We start from the raw sequence: 22,189 nt of genomic DNA, 5'->3' as shown, positions 1-22,189 counted from the left end.
GGGCCCATCTGGAGCTCTTCGTGGCATCTAGCATAATTTAGGGTATTCTCAAGGCTACTCGTAAGTTATCCTCATTTTTGGGGCGATTGTTGCAGTTTCAGATCACTGGAATGGAAACGTATGTTGAGAATATTATTTTTTTCCAGGAACAGCCCCTATGAAAAGGCAACATAGCCAGCTGTGTGTTAGCTCTACACCATCCAGGGGTTCCTCCACACTAGGGGAATCCTCAACTGAGCAGATCCCTTGGGTGTCAGCAGCTTTGCACCTCCATAGCAGTGCAGATCAGCTGGGATACAGCTGAGTATCTGGCTCAGTTTGTACTGCTGTAAGTGACAACATGGCACTTTTAATGCAAAGCAGTGGAGAATCAGTTCCTCTGTGGTGAAATAGTAAATCTGTTTAAGCCCTGCCTTGAAAGAGTCAGTCCCTTGGCTTTCATCTAGGTTGCTTACTAGGTTTTAGGCCTCAAATCTGGTCAGGGGTATATTGTTTTCTACTAGACAGTAGCAGTAGAATTTACAAGTTCTTGTAAGCAAGAATAAAAATTAAAAGTGGATGATCTTTACTTGAACAAGCCTAATCCTAGAGGACAAAAATAGCCCAAAATATATTAGAAAGAATGTTTATCTATAGGTTATTCAGCTAGTCCCTTTTGACTTCCAGCTCCAGGTCGATGGGATAAGAGTTACTTTAAGAAATTAAGGGCCCAATCCTGCAAACAATTTACTTCTGAGCATTTTGTTTGTTATGTGAATAGTCCGATTGAAGTTCCTGCTTACGTGAGTGTAAGAACTGAGATGGGTGTTGCAGCTATGTCAGAGTGCAAAGGGACTATTCGGTGTTGTGAACGAGACACTCCATGCTAAATGTTTGCATGAGTGGGCTCTAAGTGATGAAAACACAATTTTCAGTTAGTATTTTTCTTGGGTGTATTTTCCAGTACATAGACAGGACGGCAGAACTGATATCAGTTAAATGTAGCACCCACTTATCACCCACTGTCTGAAATGGTGCAACTGTAAGTAATACACAAAGTTTAGGTCTGACAAAAGGCTATATACAGAAAAATGGACTATTTCAAACATAATAGAACAATCAAACATTTTTTCTAATTAGGGGCCATTGTGTGTGCGCTTAATTCCATCTCTGTTTGTGATAGGATTTAAGCACATGGTTAAAAACTATTAACTTCAGTAGGATTTAGCAATCCTTAAAGTTAAGCATGAGTTTAAAGTGAAGTCTCAGTTCAGATGCTTTCCTGAATCAGTCCTAATATTACTTTGGTTACTGTATAACAAAGTTTAGCAACAGTCCAAAATTGTAAGAAACGGTGGCATTGGAAGGAAAAAAACTAATTCCTAGTTCTGTTTTTTTTACTTCTGTCTGTGTGTGTTTTAAATATCCCAGTTCCTTCATCTTTGTCTTCTTGTAATTGCAGTTTGTTATACCTTTATCTAAGTTTTCTGTTACATCCCATCTCCTCCCTTTATATTGATATTAGAGCCAGTTTCGCCCCTGGAATGATTGTTGAGGAAAATTCTTTTGCTGAAACAGCTGGCAGTTAGCAAGCTTTTCCTGCTGGCATCCATCCCTAAGTTACCCTGATTAGAATGGTCTTCTTTCATTTGTTCCTCTTGTCTTTTTTGGATGAGTGGCATCATTAAGAATGAATGGAGTTTCTAGTCTGTTTCATATCATAATAAAAACAAACTGTTATATTGTATATAATAAACCATAGTTATTTAGAACTGGTCCAATAGTCCAGTGTTCATGGGTCCAGTTCTTCACACACTTGCCTGAGAGTAGGTCAAGAGCAACTCCATTGAAGTAATGGAGTCATTCTAAAGTGATACTGATGTGAGTGAGAGGAGAATTGGGGTCAGTCCTCCACAGCTGCAGCCAGATGGGTTGAGTGTAAGGGTAGATGCACCTCTGTAACTCACAGGAGCATCTGGTTCCTGATATTGAAAGCATTTTTTATTTTAAACCTACATCCATACCAAGGGTTAATGTTTTGCATTTAACTTGAAACTATAGCTATTTGAAAGCTATCTTCCCCCCCCCCCCCCGCCTCATTCCGCTTGTATCAAAGGACTCTCTCTTTCGGTCTTCACAGAAGCGCCACATCCTTGAAACAACGCACCCAGCGGCTCTCATCTACCTTTACTGCACTGTGTGTTACATTATGAGCATGACTGAGAGTAGAATGTTCACTTTTCACAGGTGCAAATGACTACATAAGATACCAGCTGGTGGTGAATCAGGCCCATCATGTTTGTGAAGTCACGTAAACACTTATATTAGCTGGGATGGGGTGAGGGGGGTGGGGTATCTGCACACATTTTTTGTTAGGACTTAGGTGATAATATCTGGAGTCCAATTGATTTTAACATGGATATTGTATGTGATCATAATGGCTCCAAGATTATTATTTTTTATTGTTACTCTTTGTGTTACAGCAACAGCTTGAGACCCCAACTGAGAGCAGGGCCCCATTATTCTAGGCATTGTACAACCACCTAGTAAGGGACAGTCCCTGCCCCCAAACAGATGTACATTGACCTCAAATAATACAATGTAACAGTCCTTTCAGAGCCTTTGCATTGTGTGACCTAATATACTATTACAATTTATTATTTGTATTGCTGTACTGAAGAGAAATATTCTAAAGTAGGAGAGCACTATGTTCTATTAATATATGCTTTGCTTTTCCTCTGTACATTTCAAAATGTTTTTATAAAAGTGGTTAAGCACTAATAGCCTGATTTTTAAAGAGGGGGAAACTGAGACATTGAGAAGTTAAAGTGTGATCCTAATTTGAAAAGTAACTGTAAACATGACATTGTAGTATAACTGTTTTATTGACTCTCGGCAAATCCAGATCAAATTTTATGCTTTTTGTGTGTATAATATATATATATATATATATATATATATATATATATATATAATAAATAAGCATATCTAACTGCCACAAGTTCAACCTGTGATTTGTAAGTCAAGCTGTGCTTTTTCTAGCTTATGCATTGTCACCAGTGATAGAGGTTCTGAAAGATAATTTCTGCCCTATTACACCTGTGTAACCCCACTGAGGCATTGTACTGTTGTAACTGAGGGCATAATTTGGCTCTGCAATTGAACTGAATTCAAAATTCTGTTGATGCAGGTGCCAAAATAAAATCCATCTCACTCTCCCATGACTGTATTGCCTCTTCCAAGGAGTAAAAAGGAAGAGAAATTTATTTTTGTTCGAAAAGTGAGTGAATTTGACAAAATGTACCCAGAGACCAGGTCTGTTAAGTAGGAAGGTGTCATTTTTTCAAAGCAACTTGCCAAGTAAAGACACAGTATGGCTCTTACATGCACAGGGCACATTAATGGATGCCTTGGAAAACTAGCCTTTGTGCAAGCGAAGTACATCTAGGGCCAGGTCCTCATCTGGCATAAATCAGCATAACTCTACTGAAGGCAATGAAGCTACACCGATTTATATCAACTGAGGATCTGCCCCACAGAATTAATAACTGGCAACTGTGAGTTATGAGGCTCTAATTCCCTTGAGCAGACCTTTGTGATATCGTATCTTACAAGAGCCAAAATGATACAGTTCTCTTTCCCAGAACAAGAAAGTAATTTGGCTGCAGCATTTGGGACTCCCTGGAGCCTAGAGAGTAGAGATTTCAGGAGGCCACAGGAAGAGGGAATTTCCAGAATTCCAGAATGCTGGGACATGATCAAAGGTATGATTAAGGCTTTTAACTTGGGCAGAACCAAGGGGAGAATGAATTATGGCAATGTTGCAGATAGGGGAATAGGCAGACTCAGAAAAGGGAGCTGTGAGAAGCAAAATACTTTAATAGTATTTTACATTAATATAATGCCTTTCATTCCAAAGAACTCAGCATTTCAAAAATTATATGAGCATAAGAGGCACCTCACCCTTGAGAGGTAGGCATTAGCAAGGTGGAGTGAAGGAGAAAGACTTTTCAAAGATAAACGGGTAAAGGTTTATCCAAACTGTGCCAGAGGATTTTTGATAGGTCTCATCCAAAAGAGAGACCATTCACAAAAAACATGGTGCTAATTTTGTTTACTTTGGAAGAAAGAAGGGCTGAGTCAGCTCTGCCAGAAATTAACCTGTGATTCCATTGAGTCTAGGTATTTCAGACCTGAGGGGTAGATAAGCCATTATCAATTTTCCTGCTGTCAGTATTCCAGCACTAAAAGTGTATGAGTCCGCATACCTGTTTTCAGACTTTTGGGGTGTCTGCAATTTCTGGATGACAAGAGGTTGAGGGTAGGAATTTTCTTAGCTCATTTCACTAACTACAGTAAGTGCATTTTTACTGCAATTTTTAGTATTATAGATCGTACAAGAAAGTGAAGTTTGGAACAGTCCATAGATGGAAACCATAACCCACTAGTAATTCAGCCATTTTCAGGGGCAAAAATAGAAACTCTTGACCAAGGTTCTTCAAAGTGACTAAGGATTTTGGGTGCCTCCACATTTTAACACCTTGTGTGGTTTTGAGATACTTGAAATGAGCTTAATTTTCAGACGATGGATGGCTCAGTACTTTCTGAAAATCATACCCTTCAAAGTTTCTCACATCAGGCACCCAAAGCCACTAGTGACTTTTGACATTGTTGGCGATAAAAGTTGCTCATTAATCTAGAAAACCCCTTAGGACCTGTCTATACTGCAGCTTGGGAGTGAGCTTCCCAGCTCAGGTAGATAGACTTGTGCTAGTGGGGCTTGCACTAGCGTGCTAAATATTAGCCGTGTAGATGTTGCCACACTGGGAGAGGCACAGGCTAGCCGCTTGAGCTCAGAGCCATGGGGTAGCATGAACTTGAGCTCAGGCGGCGAACTTGAGTCTCAGCTGATGCGGCAATGTCCACACTGCTATTTTTAGTGCACTAGCTGCAAATATATGTACCAGGGTGAGAGGTTTGCTCCCAGCTGCTATGTAGTCATACTCATGGACTTAGGTGGGAGCTGAAATCACTTAATGCCTAGCAGGACTGGTCCTTATATTTATATATTTTTTTTATGCCCATGAAAGAGACATCTCTGTCTCCCAACTTCACAGAACTTGTTTGCGAGTTTTGGAGTACGTCTGAAGCCATCATAATAATAATACTTAGCACTTTCCCCCTTAGATCTTGAAGTGCTTGTCGGTATGTCTAAGTATTTTATTTGCGTTTTTTAAAAAAATAGATGTATGGAGAGGGAATTATGATGTGGTGTAATTAGTACTTTTTCACTTAGTTTTTTCTCAAATTGCCTAGTCTTTTAAAATATTCCTTGGGTGGACAGAAATTGCTCCAAGTTTGCAATTTTGAGGCTGATCTTGATAGGTGCAAAGTACAGTAATTTTGCTTCCATTCATTCTGGAACTAGTAATTAGCCCAGAGTAGCACTTCTCTGTTATTTTGAGTAAGGCATTACATGACTACAAGGTGACTTGTGTTTTCCTTTGGCCCAAAATGTGAAGCAATATAAAAATATAAAAAACTTCTTCTTTATGTTTTCAGTAATTACATTGTAATTACAGGTTTCAGAGTAACAGCCGTGTTAGTCTGTATTCGCAAAAAGAAAAGGAGTACTTGTGGCACCTTAGAGACTAACCAATTTATTTGAGCATGAGCTTTCGTGAGCTACAGCTCACTTCATCGGATGCATACCGTGGAAACTGCAGCAGACTTTATATATACACAGAGAATATGAAACAATACCTCCTCCCACCCCACTGTCCTGCTGGTAATGGCTTATCTAAAGTGATCATCAGGTTAGGCCATTTCCAGCACAAATCCAGGTTTTCTCACCCTCCACCCCCCCCCCACAAATTCACTCTCCTGCTGGTAATTGTGCCCCCCGCCCCTTTTCCTCCGGGAACATATTATAAGAGCCCTTATTCCCAACTTGACTCCATGGAAAGCTTGCAGCATGGCTGTGGGTGTCTTGATGCCAGACACCGCCCTCCCCCCGCCCACACACACATACAGTGCCTGCTGAAGACCGCATAGGATGGGTCCATGATCAGAGAAGGAAATCTTTGAGATTTATCTTGTGGATTTTTCTTGAACCATCCTCTTTATGGGAGGCATATGGTGGGCTGTGGATTTTGGAGGCCACAGCTTCATCAACCCTATTGATCATGATTAGGAATGCTGTAATATATGAGGATGCAGAAGAGCTGTCATGTAGAGGTGACTGCTGCTCCACTATCTCATTTACCTCTCATTGATTGGTTCGCAGCTCAAGCCAACATAATTTCCTTCCTCTTCATATTTCCACAAGGAAATACCACACTCTGGAGGGGGACTGTGTTTTGGAGCACAGCGCCTGCCCTGCAGCAACCCCTTCCTCCTCCACCCCTTCAACCCTATGGAGCTCCATCAGTGTGGATCTCTGATGGGCGGCATCCCTGTTGGCCAAGGGAGGGAAGGATGGTGCCATGGTGGTGGCACAGTAATTCCTCAACAGAATTTCTGGATGAAAGCTCCAAGGCCATCAGGAAGCCCAGTCAGTCTTGCATTGTTTCTCCTCTCCTATACTGTGCCAAGTTAAACAAGACACAGGACTAATCTGTTTCCCCATTTCTCCCCACTTAAGAGCTTCGATGTGTTATGAGTCATCAAGGAGCAGCGCTGGTGCAAGGTGGCCCTGCCTTGTGTTACTTGACCATTTTATGGCTCTTTTCTATCATGGCTCTTTTGATGGATATTGTATTGTGCAGCTGAGTTGTACTTCCTCGAACTTTGCTATTTTTGCTGGTGTTAAGTGCAGTGTGTTTTGTCACATGTGCTTACCAGTGGTGTCAAATTGGAAACACTGGTCTCTGTCCTGGTTGGTGAAGGTTGGGGGTGAATGCTATAAGCAGACCATTGTTCATTTGCAATCATTATAAAGTATCTTAACCTTCAAAGCTAATGTTGATACATCTCTGCTACTACCACTCACCACATGCATCAAAGTAGAAGAAACTGGCATCTACATTTCCCTCCTCCCCCCCCCCCCCCCCCCCGAGCTGTAGTCTGGCATGGACCATACCCACCAAGATAACTGTCTTCCTTCCCATAAAATGTGAACTTTATTTTAAAAAATCATGCATTTTGTGCTCATTGAATGGAGGAACAGATAACTTGGACGAGTGCATTCCCCCAGTGGCGCTGGAACCCTTTTAATAATGGAGGTGCTGAAAGCCAGCCCCCTTATCCCGTCCACACCTCTCCCCCCAGCTGGGGCTGGGAGCAGTGTTGTGTCTCCAGGGGGGAACCCAGACAGAGGTAAGGGGGCAAAGGCTAGGGGTGGGCACGGGGCCAGTAGCAGAGTATCATTGGACTGACGCTCAGTATGGATTGTGTAGAGAATCGCTGAAGTGGTAAGCATCCGTTCCAATGATTGGAAGCTGAAGCTAGACAATTCAGAATACAAATGTGCAAATTTTTTTTTTAACAGTGAAGGTAATTAACCATTAGAACAACTTATCTAGAGACTGGATAGATTTTTCCATCATTTGAAATCTTTCAATCAAGACTGGCTATCTTCTTAAAAGGTAAACAATGGCTCAAACAGAAGTTGTGGGCTTGATGCAGAAACTGCTGGTTTTGGCTCCTATCCTGAGTTATGCTGGAGGGTCCGACGAGATGAAAGGTCCTTTCGGGCCTTAAACCCTGAGAATCATCAGGTATTTGTTTAGCACCAAAAGGTGGTTTTACTTGTGTCCTAAATCAGAATTTGGATTAGTATCTCCAGAAGCAACAAAGAGTTAAGCCACTCTGCTGACTAACCCCTATAAAGGACATTTCAAATATGTATGGGCTATAAAATTTTGCATCCACAGAATTTTAAAAATGTATCCTTTCCCATGGAGAGTTTCTTTTTGTTTAAATTACCATGTTGTTGAATTTGGAAAGCTTTAAGCATTTTTTGTGTTTTAAGGACCGTTCTGTTAAATGGATGTTCTCAGTTAATGCAGTGTTTGTGAAAAGTGCCAGACTGACAGCTCCAGAGAGTCAGCTCCTGTTGTTAGTGAACGCATACAGTAGCAGCAGAGCATGTTTCCCCACACTGCGATTTGCCCAACATTGAACAGGTTTTTCAGCTTCCATGTTCATTTAATGCTGAGCCTCCCTCCCCTCTGGGTATCAGTTGAAATGGTGTTTCTGTGATCTTATCATTAGTCCACTATGAACTTTATGGAGACCATCAAGTCATTTCATGTAGGCCACCGAAAGCTTAGAAAAAGTTTCCAGTTTCTCATAGACTTTAAGGCCAGAAGGGACCATCATGATCATCTGGTCTGACCTTCCGCACATTGTAGGCCACAGAACCTCACCCAGCCTCTCCTGTAATAGAACTATAATCTCTGGCTGAGTTACTGAAGTCCTGAAATCACGATTTAAAGACTTCAAGTTATAGAGAATCCACCATTTACACTAGTTTAAACCAGCAAGTGACCCAAGCCCCATGTTGAAGAGGAAGGGGATCCTCCCCCCGCCCTCCCTCCCCTGGGTCTCTGCCAATCTGACCCAGGAAGAAATTCCTTCCTAACGCCACATACGGTGATCAGCTAGATCCTGAGCATGTTGGCAAGGCCCACCAGCCAGACACCTGGGAAAAGATTCTCTATAGTAACTCAGAGCCCTCCCCATCTAGTGTCCCATCACTGGCCATTGGAGATTGGCTACATGCCATTGTGGGCAGCCTGTCATCCTATCCCTTCCATAAACTTATCAAGCTCAGTCTTGAAGCCAGTTAGGTTTTTTTCCCCACTGGTCCCCTTGGAAGGCTGTTCCACAACTTCTCTTCTCTGATGGTTAGAAAACTTTATCGAATTTCAAGCCTAAACTTAACGATGGCCAGTTTATATCCATTTATTCTTGTCCACATTGGCACTTAACTTAAATAACCCTTCTCTCTCCCTGGTATTTATCCCTCTAATGTATTTGTATAGAGGAATCATATCTTCCATCAGCCTTCATTTTTTGGTTAGGCTAAACAAGCCCAGCTTTTTGAGTCTCCTCTCATAAGGTAGGTTTTCCATTCCTTGGATCATCCTAGTAGCCACTCTCTGCACCTGATCCAGTTTGAATTCATCTCTCTTAAACATGTGAGACCAGAATTGCATACAGTATTCCAGATGAGGTCTCACCGGTGCCTTGTATAATGGTGCTAACGCTTTTCTCTCTCTCTACTGGAAATAGCTCGCCTGATGCATCCTAGGACTTCACTTTTTCATGGCTGCATCACATTGGCAGCTCATAGTTCTTGTTTACCCCTAAGTGCATGACGTTGCACTTCGCACTATTAAATTTTGTCCAGTTTCTGTTACTCCAGTTTAAGGTTGTCCAGATCTTCTTATGTGATATTCTGTTCCTCCTCAGTATTGACAATACCTTCCAACTTTGTGTCATCCACAAATTTTATTAGCACACTCAACTTTTTTTTGCCTAGATCATTAATAAAAATGTTAAATAAAATTGGTCCCAAGACCGATCCCTGAGGAACTCTACTAGTAACCTCCCTCCAGCCTGATAATTCACCTGTCAGTATCAGCTGCTGTAGTCTCTCCGTTAACCCATTCCTTATCCACTTTAAATTCTCATATTAATCAACATCTTCTCCAGTTTAACTAATAATTTCCCATGCCTCAGATGCCTTACTGAAATCCAGGTCAATTAGATCTACTGCATTTCTTTTGTCTAAAAAATCAGTTCTCTTCTCAAAGAAGGAGATCAGGTCGGTCTGGCATGATCTACCTTTTGTAAAACCATGTTGTATTTTATCCCAATTACTGTTTACCTCTATGCCCTTAACTACTTTCTCTTTCAAAATTTGTTCTAAGGCCTTGCATACAATTGAGGTCAAACAGGCCTGTAGTTTCCCAGCTCACTTTTTTTCCTTTCTTAAAAATAGGAACTATATTAGCGATTCTCCAGTCATAGAGTATGACCCCCCAAGTTTATGGATTCATTAAAAATCCTTGCTGTTGGACTTGCAATTTCATGTGCCAGTTCCTTTAATATTCTTGGATGGGGATTATCCAGGCCCCCCAATTTAGTCCCATTAAGCTGTTTGAGTTCCACCTTGGACATGGTAATTTCTACTCCTATATCCTTGTTCTCATTAGCCACTCTGCCACTACCTATAAACTCTTCATTAGCCTTATTAAAACCTGAGGCAAAGTATTTGTTTAGGTGTTGGGCAATGCCCAGATTATCTTTAATCTCCACCCCATCCTCAGTGTTTAGCGGTCCCACTTCTTCTTTCCTTGTTTTCTTTTTATTTATATGTATATAAATAAAAATATATATTTATATTCTTTTACTGTTGGTTTTAATTTCCTTTGCAAGGTCTAACTTTGCTTGGCTTTTGGCAGTTCTCACTTTTCCCCTGCACTTTCTGACCTACAAGAGGTAGCTTTCCTTACTAATCCATCCCATCTTCCATTCCTTGTAGGATTTCTGCTTTTTCTTAATCACCTGTTTGAGATGGTTGCAGATCAAGCTGGATGAGCATCCCTTCCCCACAATATTTTTCCTCTTGCTTGGGATTCAGGATTCAGATAGTTTCTGCAGCTTTGACTTAAAGATCTGAATGTGGAGGAGGCTTGGCATTACATTGCGTTTTTCAGTCCAGTCCACTTTCCTAGCTAATTCCCCCCCTCCCTTTTTTTAATCATTTGCCCTTTTGGAATCAAGGACCCTAGTTGCAAACTTTTTTTTTTTATCCTTTCATTTAGTTTAAACTGAATTAGCTCATGGTCGCTTAAACCAAGCTTGTCCCCTACAACCAATTCTTATGTGAAGTCCTTACTACTCACCAATACCAAATCTAAAATGGCATCATCTTTTGTTGGTTTGGCAACTATCTGGTGAAGAATTGTGTCAGCTATGATCTCCAGGAAAATCTGGGCCCCACTATTAGTAGCACTTATCCTCCAATCTGTTTCTAAGAATTTAGTCTCCCATAGTCACACAATTCCCAGTAGCATTTATTTAATTAAAAACATTAAAGAGGTCTCAATCCATGTCCAAATTGATCCTGGGGGAAGCACTATCCTAGGGGAACCTCTAGAAGTTTTCTCCTGCAACGTGCTTTTTGGCCCAAACAGGCTCTGTCTTATTCATTCCATCACTTCTAATTTCTTTACAGTCTACCTTATCATTAATATACAATGTTACTCCACCACCAGTTGCTACTTTACCACAGCTGGATTTGAATCTGTGACCTACAAATGAAGGATTAATATGTGCCACAGCCAGCCTCTGGAACAATCCAGTTACCCTCAAATAGATGTATTGGTCCAGATCCTGAACTAGTATAACTTGGTGTAGCACCATGGGAGTCAGTGGAGCTACACTGATTCATACCAGCTGAAGATCTAGTCCCATTAATCCTTTATAAGATACCACAGAAAGTAGGTACCTTCCATATGGTACCATACTATATCATGTCTCTAGCTGAACTATACCATGTAAAAACTCATGAAGTGTAGCCACATTTTGCTTTTAAAATTTTTTAATTGTTACAAGGAAAAGACAGTTGAACAAAAATTATGAGTCAGAGGGAATGTGTGTCTGATTTTGAGTTCTTCCAAGAAAGGTTTTCCTGATTCATCTGAGCAAGTGGTGTGTTTCTCAGTCTTACACCCATCCTCCTTTCTCCACACAACACCTCCTTTTACAGAAGTAATTGTTTTGCAGACTTTTGGTTGGTTTTCCATTGCACTTCTAATTGGAATTTTTCTTTTTAAAAAGACATCTGAAGAATGCACATGCTGACTTTAAGAACTGTTGGGCTATTGAGAAAGAACTGGAGTACTTGTGGCACCTTAGAGATTAACCAATTTATTTGAGCATAAGCTTTCGTGAGCTACAGCTCACTTCAATCGGATGCATACTGTGGAAAGTGTAGAAGATCTTTTTATACACACAAAGCATGAAAAAATACCTCCCCCCACCCCACTCTTCTGCTGGTAATAGCTTATCTAAAGTGATCATTCTCCTTACAATGTGTATGATAATCAAGGTGGGCCATTTTCAGCACAAATCCTGGGAGAGTGGTCACTTTAGATAAGCTATTACCAGCAGGAGAGTGGGGTGGGGGAGGTGTTTTTTCATGCTTTGTGTGTATAAAAAGATCTTCTACACTTTCCCCAGTATGCATCTGATGAAGTGAGCTGTAGCTCACGAAAGCTTATGCTCAAATAAATTGGTTAGTCTCTAAGGTGCCACAAGTACTCCTTTTCTTTTTGCGAATACAGACTTACACGGCTGTTACTCTGAAACCTGAGAAAGAACTGTTAAGGTAGTCTTAAGAGTATGTAGGAGATAATCAGTCATTATCTTCAGCTTGGGGCATGCAGGAGACAGTGGGTTATGGAAACAGTGACCATCATAAAAGAATGCTTTTTCATTAAGTATTTTCCACGCAGGTAGATATGTTTTAAAAAAAATCAACTCTATCTATACAGTTCACAGTATGAGCTTAACTACAGTGTTGTTCTGCCTAAACATCCAGTATTATATACTTCATAACCAACCTAGAACAGACTGCTTTCTCTCTCACACCTTCAGACAGGTAGACTAAATATTTTAGCCAGGCAAGTTCCTTCACACTGAGCTCTCTTTTTTTGAGAATATCCTTGCGTCATGCTGTAATGCCAGGCCTTTTGGTGCAGACAACTGAAGCACATTGTGCAGTGACTAAAAGAATCCACTGCAGGCAGTAAGAAGTGTTTTTTCTTGTATGCACGTATGCATATTTGTTAGTGTCAGAGTGATGCTAGCCTTTAAATGTGAGTGTCATGTATGCCGGATTCCACAGGCATCTACGTGAGAATGTACCCTAGAAGAAAGCAGTTTTACAACATGGTGTACAAATGTAACTTCCTTGTGTTCGTGTTCTAGAGTCAATGGTAGTGACAGGGCCCTTTGGCCCATTGGGCCCTTTAAAGGGTTTGGTTATGGAGTGAAATCCACGTCCCACTGAAGTTATGGTAAAATACCCACTTACTTCAATAGGGGCTGGATTTCACCCACAAATTTTATTTTACTTTAAACCTGGTAACACCTCCTGCAGTGAAGAGAAATTTGTGAACAGCCTCATTCGTCCCCTTCCCCACATCTCTTGGATATCATTCAAAAACTTGTTTTTATGAGCTATGTCCTCTTCTCAATGCATTGTTTATAATTTCCATTAATGGTGGGAATTAGATGCATCCAACCTGACAGAAACAAATATAGCTCTCCATGCTGCTGAATTTGAGAAGGTTGTGTATTTTCCCCCCCAAATCCATTCAAAGTGATTTTGCTCCCAAAGGATTAAGTTTCAGTCTAACTTTACTTTGAGGAGAGCAATTTACTATTTTAACTGAGCTGATGGATTATGAAAGTGAGTAATTTCTTTCTCATGCTATTCCCATCGAATCTGTCATTCAAACATTGCTGTGTATCAATGAAACTGTTTGCAAAAAGATTTTTCACAGTTTTCGAAGTTTTTCTTTACAGTCAACAAGCTCTGAACAGAGCTGCCACAAAAGCTTGTTGGCCCATCAGAGATTGACAGACAATTTCCTTTTTGGTAAAATAAGTCTTTATTCCAATACAATTAATTTTCCAAGTTAGATTAACTAGGGTGGATCAGGAAAAGAGGTACATACAGCCTTCAGAAAATAAACTGTATAGAATTCTATAATATTAGAACAATTCATTTTATTGCAAACTAATGTTTTAGACCAATGCTGTAGTACCTTTATAACAGGGGCCGGCAACCTATGGCATGCGAGCCGATTTTTAATGGCACGCTGCTGCCTGCCGGGTCCCAGCCGCTGGCCCCGCTCAGCCCGCTGTCGGTCTGGGGTTCTGGCTGCCAGCCCCTTGCTAGCCAGGGTCCCGGCAACAGGCCCCGCTCAGCCTGCTGCTGGCCTAGGTGAACGGAATCCCAGGGCTGGCAGCGGGCTGAGCGGGCCAGCGGCGTAAGGTCAGCATTTTAATTTAATTTTAAATGAAGCTTCTTAAACATTTTGAAAACCTTGTTTACATACGACAATAGTTTAGTTATATGATATATAGACTTATAAAGAGAGACCTTCTAAAAAACGTTAAAATGTATTACTGGCACGCGAAACCTTAAATTAAAGTGAATAAATGAAGACTCAGCACACCACTTCTGAAAGGTTGCCGACCCCTGCCTTATAAGAATGTTTTTAGCGATGTGCCCAAAATATAATTCTAGATCTCACCTCCCCCACTTCTGCTGAAATTTGGAGAAGTTCAAAATCTAAGCAAAGGACCAAATTTTGCAAATGTCCCTATGTTTATACTGAGCTGAAACAAGCACCCCTGAATTTTAGTGCTTGAACTCTGGATCCAAATTTTGTAGTGGGAGCCCACTTTTTTTAAAATAAGGGAGGATCAGATTTTTAAACATGGTAACAGTGCACCCACAAAAATACAAATGCACTCATTGCATATGGAAAGTAAGTATTTGTACATGTGTATAAATCAGTGCATATGCATGTGTGCATAACTGCTGCCAGGTTAGAAGCACAATTGCCTGGTTAATGCATTTAAATACTCATTTTTCTAGGGCACCTGTGGGTCTTTACAACAGTGATTTGTGTAACTGATAAATATGAGTCCCATGGATATGCTGGATGTTTATGGAAAGTTTTATAAAAGTTTCAGGCGGGTTAGTCAACGATATGCATGTGTGTATACATATGTCTCGTATGGGAATAGTGGAGATTCTCAACATGTGAATCACATCCCTCCCTTATTCCTTTCGCTGAAGTAAATTTATTCGGTCATTTCCAATCATAGATGGCTAGATTGATGACATCAGACAAAGAATAAAGTCCTCAGATTCATGAAGCACCCCATAAATCAAAGGAGGTACAAGAGTCAGTACCTAGAAGTGCTGCAAAAACTGGCACCATGGATTCTGGGGTGCATTGGTGAAGGAGCTCAATGAGGAATCATAGTTGAAAAAAATCTAGAAACAGTAGTATGCACTCTTCTATCAGAGTTAAAAAAAAAAAATGTTAAACAGCAGCACTATAATTTTCTTACTCTAAACCGCATAATCTGAGCCAAAATCTTTTTAGGTCTTACATATGCCATTTATGTGTCTGGTGCATCATAATTATGAAGTATTATCAGTGCAGGAATGCGACACTTTAAGTTTTATGGGAACAGATGCAGCCCACTCAGGGTTATATTTTAGGAGTCCTTTTGATTTTCTTTTTTAAAAATCTAACATCCAGTCTTTTGGGCCTGATTCTGATCTCATTTAAATCAGTGAACTTACTCCCAAAGTATTAGGGTGGAAGTGAAATCAGAATCAGGCCCATTAATTTCACCGACCTAGAACTGTGAAAAATATTCATAACAAAAACTGAAACTCAGGCAACGTTTATCAAAGTTCACCAACTGTTTGGCCAGGCAAGTTTCAAGCAAATCTTCATCGGGCATTGGGTGAAAACTTCAGAGCCATCAAGTTTCACAAGGTTTTTCCCATAAAGCAAGGCAGAACTGGTGGTTTGGTTGAAAATTACTTCGTGTTTATATGTTGTTTGCAGTGTTGTTGTAGTTTTGTTGATCCCAGGATATTAGAGGAATAACTCACCCACCTTATCTCTTTTGTGTTGACATCACATGCGTACCCCAAACTCATGGGGTGCACCTCACCCAAACCAAAATTAGGGTTACCAACTCTGACTGAAGCTATTCTGGGAGGTTTTTTCCCCAGCATGACATAATTTCATTTTCTTAATATATCCTATTAAAATCTCCCACATTGCTTTCAGTTGTCATCGGGAGATCAGTGATGCTTCCAGGAGATTGTAGGCCAATCCTGGAGGGTTGGCAACCCTAACCAAAACACTTGGAAGAGAGAAATAGATCCACTTAATAACACAGTACTTTTCTATTAGCCCTGGTCTACACTGTGAATAACGTAGCTGAAGTCGACGTACTTAGATCGACTTACTGTGGTGTGTCTGCCACGGTGAGTTGACTGCTGCCGCTCCCCTGTCGACTCTGCCTGTGCCTCTCGCGGCGCTGGAGTACAGGAGTCGACGGGAAAGTGCTCGGGGGTCTATTTATTGCGTCTAGACTAGACGCCGATAAATCGATCCCTGCTGGATGGATCGCTGCCCGCCGATCCGGCACGTAGTGAAGACATACCCTTGGATTATACCTTCTCATCAAGAAAATATAGTATATTTTTACCAACATTGATGCATGAGCCTCTCTCCAAATCCCTGTGCGGTAGGGAAATCTATTATTCCCACTTACAGTCGAGGAAACTGTGACACAAAGACATTCAGGTCAGAATTTTCAAATGCATCCAGTAATTTTGGTTGACCAACTTGAGACACTTTGGGTCTGATTTTTTCCAGAGTGCTTAGCAGTTGCAGCTGCTGTGCAAGTAAATAAGATCTGCAGCTTTCTGCCGTCTCTGAAAATCTAAGGCCCGGATCCCCAAAATATTTAGGGATCTCTTGAGGATCTGGATGTAGGTGCCTCAAGATAGTTATCCCAAAATTGTTGCACCCAAAATTAGTTAAAGTGTGTTAAAAATGCTAGCTTGAGTGATTTGCTCCAGGTCACACAGGAAGTCTGTGGTAGAGATGAGAACAGAACCCCAAACACCAGACTCTCAGTCCTGTGCCTCAACTACAAGAACACCATTCCTCTCCTCTATGCTGGGTGAACTCTTTCTGGAATATCAGAAAAATGAGCCAATGAGCACTTCCTAAGAAGGATGCTTGGGAAGCGTTTAAGTATTCTCACAATATGCAATTTCCTACGATCAAAAAGGAATTTTTTTTTTATAATTAGGTATCATTATAAATGTGTAAGTAAGTGTGTGTGTGTGTGTGTGTGTGTGTTTCTGTAATGCGCACCACAAAGGTACGAATGCTCTCAGTGCATGGAAAACTGTACCGAGTACAGTCTTCAAAAACTATAATGTACCCACAGAATGAGTACAACTGCAGGACAGTCTTCAGACTGAAACCACTGTGTATCATGTAGCTTGATGTGTGACATACACCAGTGAGATCTGCATGGACATATTTCTTCCAAAGGCTGCAGAGAAACTTTGCTTCAATAACATTATACATATATGACTCAAAACAAAAAAACCAGGAAATTCGAATATAAGAATGATGCTTTCACTTTCATTCACAAAGCAACCCAGCCCTATTGAGGATGGGGTGTCAGCCGTAGCTTTGAATTTCCTGTCTTCTGTTGTGCTTTATCACAGCCTTAATGTGGAATATAGGAGTTCGTGCTTCATTTCCTATGCTTAACTTTTAAGAAAGGTCATAAAATGCATATTGTTTGTGAGACCAGAGGGGGTCTCTTTTAATCTTTTAAATAAGCGATATTTGATCCTATGTAGACATAATCTGGGCTAGATTAACCATTTGTAAAATACTCTGTCAAGCATTTGTGAAAGGCATATTGCTCGTCCAGCTAAATATATATTTTAGTCCTCTTAAGGTACATGTACACTGCAGTAAAAGACTTGCAGCACAGCTGCAGCTGGTCCAGGTCATCTGACTCAGGATTGCAGGGCTAAAAATAGCAGTGTAGACTTTTGGGTTTGGGATGAAACCCCACAAGGGGGTGGGTCTCAGAACCTGGGTTCCAGACCGAGCCCAAATGTCTACATGGTTATTTTTAGCCCCACAGCCCTGTGAGCCCAAGTGAATTGACCCAGGCTCTGAGACTCGTTTATGTGGGTTGTTTATTGCAGTGTAGATGTACCTTTAGTCTGCACACTTTCCTTTGGGAGCCGTTATAGCCCAGTTCTTTCCCTCCCACTCACTCCTGTCATACTTAGTTCTGCTTATAAGTATCTGTGCTTGTAGTAATCTCTAACTAAAATTTAACCACTTCTGTACGCTGTTAAAATAGAGAGATTCTTCCATTGCATGCAATAGTTAACTGAAATTTCTGACTTCTTGTTTCATACTCTTTTTTCTATTTTCCTTCTGCGTGTATTATCATTGTTCCACACCTTTGGAAATAGCCGCTTTCCTCACTTTACAGTGCTATTTAACATGCTTGTCGCTGTTCATGGCACCTGCACTTGTATTTCCCCTCTCTCTGGTACAGCAAGGGCACCCACTCTCAGGTGTCCAACTCCCCTCGCCATCACCTCTCTTAGGTGGAGAAACATCTCTCTCTCCCTTCTCACCGGGTATCTCCAGGTTAAATTAGTCCCTGTCTTCACTGAATTATTCCCAGCTGAGACAGGCTGCCCAAGCACACTGGCTTTGTTTCCCTTCCGTCACCATTAACGGTGTGACTGTCCACAATTATATGGTACCATGCAGTACTCCCTATGCAACCCTATTTTATTCTTAAGGTGAGAGCCCTACAGAGAAAACAATAAAAGAATCTACCCACACGTTATTAAGCTTACAAGAGACCACCCCAACCCTAACGTGGGCTCTGCAGGAGCAGCCCTTCAACACCCAAAGGGTTTCCTTGTGGTTTTGAGTTCATTATAGCTTTAGTTCCAAACAAGTACTTAGTTTTATGGGGCCTCCATCAGCCTAGTCAGTCCTACCAACCTTTCCTAAGGACTGGGGCCTTCCATGGACCAGGACTCTTGTCTGTTTGCTGGGTCATGAAGGAGGCCCTGATCCAGTCTGAAACCAGGCTATTGTCCAAAAACCCTCTCTTTGTCTGTTGGTCCCTGGAGAATCTAGTCTGAACTAGTATCAGCGCACCTCTCCAGGGGTAGCTTCAAAGGGTTGCTAATGGAGCAAGTACATTAGCGTCCCCCTCTTACTAGAAGAGTTACACACACTAACACATACACAATTGCATTTTTAACACAGTGGACCCCAAAGATTTTAAACCTAATTCCATAACGTTTAACTTAATTCAGTAAAGTTTATCTTAATTCCATAAGGTTGGGCCAGGATATTGTTAGTCTCTCACAATGCTGCTGAGTGCCTTCCCATTTTGAAGATATCATTCTGCTTGTAGCATTGATCCTTGTGCAGTGTGGTTCAGGATGTGCAATGTTGTGCTCCAGCAGGGGAATGAGCAGGTTACACATAGGTGCAAGTTTTTAAAAATTATCTATGGAGGATAAGCACTAAATGTGACACACAGCGCTGATTTGCAGCATGAATGTTTTGAGCTCTGAGAGGTAACCATTTTATGAGCATGGTATATGACCTGGTTGTTGAAGTGAAGTTATTGTACGCTGAGGTTCTGAGACTCTCCTGTATGAATGTATTTGTCTAGCTTAAGAGCGGTGGTGGGAAGAATAAATAGGAAGGCAGTGGTCCTAGATAAGCAGGCTCTCTGCCAACACCAGGGGCAATTACAAGATAGTGGCATGCTTCCAGGCTTTAGGCTGAAGGGAGACAGCTGTTCTTTGAGGCCTGGAGATCACTGTTCCCTCTAAGCTGTGCGCGTGTGCGTGCACACACAGATCCTAAATCCCGTGCACGCGGCGAAACACTGCACACACAGAAAATTGCACAGAAGAAATTTTTTGCGCACACAGCCCGTCAAAAATTAGAGGGAACGTCGCTGGAGATCAAAAGAACCCTGAACAGTTAAAAAGCCGTCCAAGGAAAAGAAGAGGATGGGGTTGCCAGGGCTGTCTAGGGAGTTGTCAGCTCTGACAGGGAGACAAACTGACACAGAGAGAGGCTCTGTTGAAGAGCTCTATAAGGAGTTGGTCACTCCAGGGTCCTTGCAGGGAAGATGGTTCAACCGTGGTAAGCTAGTAGTATGTAGTCAGTTTTATTGTTTTTAAGAAGTTTTCTCTTAAATGCTTATGTTCTAACACTAAATGATACTTTGCTTTAAGGAGGCTATTTGGTCACTGCATTAACCACTCTCATGGCTGCTGAAGGCAACAGAACTTGCCTAGGTTAGTCCTGCTAAAGTAAACCATGGTTGATACATGGGAGACTGCAACCCAGGGCCTGGTCTGAGAATGGGAGAATTGTGTGATTCCACCTTAAGGTACCGGAGATGGCTAAGAGTCCTTGACCTGACAGGGTGTGCTTGCGGAGACTAGGAAGTGTTGTTAGCCCTGTAACTGTGAGGCTAAGCAGTCTTCCTCATTGAGTGAAAGTCCATTTTGTGTCCTGCTCGCACGCACTCAAAAGTAGTGGAAGAAAAGGAATGGTTGTGTCTGAGGAGACATAGTGTTAGACATTATTCTCAGGGTACAAATGAGACACTTAACTACATGCTCCCTTCCTTGACTTTTCTTCTACTATTAGCAAGAGTAGCTTGGCTGCACAGCAGTGCTCTAATTAAGATGTTGCTCTTGCAAGGTCTTGAGCCTTCTGGCTATGCTTCTGCAAAACATTTAAACACTGTGTTCAGTGCTGGTTCTCCTTCCCTCCCCCTCCTGCTCATCACTTAGAAGTCTCATTAACTTCATTCGTGCAGAATCAAACTGTGCCTATATACACAGCATTCTACACCTGCGCTTTGCTGGATCAAGCCCCTTGCATATATCAAACCACAGATTCACAACTCTGGAGTACATGAATATCTAGATATTACAGCTGAAACCTTTCAAAAACCCACTGATACCTTATGGGAAATATTGAAGACTGTTTTGTTATAACAGCTCTACTTATGTCATAAATTCCTGGGGGAAGGGAGCTGTTTCCTTTTTATTACACAACTAGAAATAGTTTCTGAATTAGATTCTCTTTTCATGCGTTTATCTGTTCCTGCTGCCTATTTCCCACCTGAAGTCATCATGCTCTCTTTATGACCTCAAAAGCAGCCAATTGTGATGTCACGCATAGGGGGCTAACACTGAGGATAGCTGCACCATTTTGCTGACTCCTGCATTTTGAAATCTCATAATTTAAGGAGCACTTCTCATGATGAGTAAACTGAATTATTTTTAAAAGACATTTTTAATCCCAATTGGCATTTCTGAGCCTACTGCTGAATGAAGTTTGGTGTCAAATGTGACACAAATTTGTAGCAGACTGTATAGGAGCTAAATAGAGAAGAATATAAACAGATTCCTAATGAACAGGAGTAAACTTTAAATGTTTACTATTTAAGATATAAATATTTTGTTTAAATAGTGATTTTCAGTCCATTGGGCTCCCACGGCCTTGGTCACAATGATATCACATTGTGACTCAGTGCTAGGTCTAGCATCAAGCATTGGTGCAGTGTTGCCAACTCTCATGATTTTATCAGAAGTCTTACAATATTTGGTGTTTTTCTTAAGGCCCCAGCTCCTGGAGTCCTATGATTGCATGGGAATTTGTTTTCATTGATTAAAAACACTAAGTTTCTAACTCAGGATTGTAGAGAAAAGCTTGAAAAAGTGATTCAAGTGCACCCTAAAGGCCCAAAAACCAGGAAGCAAATAAAAAGAACCCAACATTTTTTTGAAATAGCTTATCCTGTTTTCACTGTTCAGAATAAATGCTGGAATAATCTCTTCCCTCACACAGGGATCCTCAGTGCTTGGAAGGCCTGCCTAGAAAGGAAGGAGTATTACCTCCCTGACACCATGCTCCCTTCACTTGCACAATGTGGATGCTGTAGCATTCAGCCCAAATGGAGCTCTGCTGTGGGGAAGGGTAGGGTGGTGTAGAGGAGAGGGCAGAGCAGGGAAGGTGCTCTCTGCAGCACTGTCTCCGGCAAAGCCTGGAGATTTCGATGCCCACATCCAGGCATGAAGCAAAAGAGCATGATCTCCTCTATAGCGGCTGGTGTGTGGCTGCAAAGGGGCCCAACCAGAGACAGCAGGTCCTTCTGGAACTGTGCTGCCAGGAAGAAGAGGGACATGCACCTCTCTCTACATAATATCTCCTGTCTCTTTGATAAAGGTGTCTTTCTTCCTGCAAATTCCCAAGGTCTGTGCGGCTGGGAGAGGCTGGGGTCCCAAATCCATGCTTCTCACAGCAGACAGGATAGTTCCACAAGAATTAAACCTCAGTTTTGCTGGCTTCCCCTTCATTCTCCCAGCAGGCTTTTCTAAAGCGGGGCAGTCCAGCTCACAGCTACTATTTTGTGTCTAAATCCTAAGTAATAAAGAATGAGAGAAGAGAAATGGCAGCAATTATACTTCATGAGTTATGAGCAGAATGAGTTTGCCAATGCTTTAAAAGTCTTCCCTGAGGCCCGAGTGAGGTTTTCAATGTAG

At 41.5% G+C, this 22,189-nt stretch overlaps 1 protein-coding gene across 3 annotated transcripts in view; it reads left to right on the top strand.

Moving 5' to 3' along the window:
• TGFBR2 (transforming growth factor beta receptor 2) overlaps positions 1–22,189 on the top strand; it is a 79,587-nt gene that overhangs the window by 4,219 nt on the left and 53,179 nt on the right. For 2 of the 3 annotated variants that reach the window (XM_077811240.1, XM_077811239.1), the window contains exon 2: positions 3,624–3,743. The exons of the other annotated variant lie outside the window; for it this stretch is intronic. In XM_077811240.1, coding sequence (XP_077667366.1) covers positions 3,624–3,743 — 120 coding nt within the window. The remainder of the gene's footprint in view (positions 1–3,623; positions 3,744–22,189) is intronic. 3 annotated transcript variants of the gene reach the window in all.

This window comes from Eretmochelys imbricata, chromosome 2 (genome assembly GCF_965152235.1).
Source record: "Eretmochelys imbricata isolate rEreImb1 chromosome 2, rEreImb1.hap1, whole genome shotgun sequence".
NCBI lineage: Eukaryota > Metazoa > Chordata > Testudines > Cheloniidae > Eretmochelys > Eretmochelys imbricata.
Note: the sequence above shows the minus strand (reverse complement) of the source record. Positions and strands in the feature narration are given on the sequence as shown.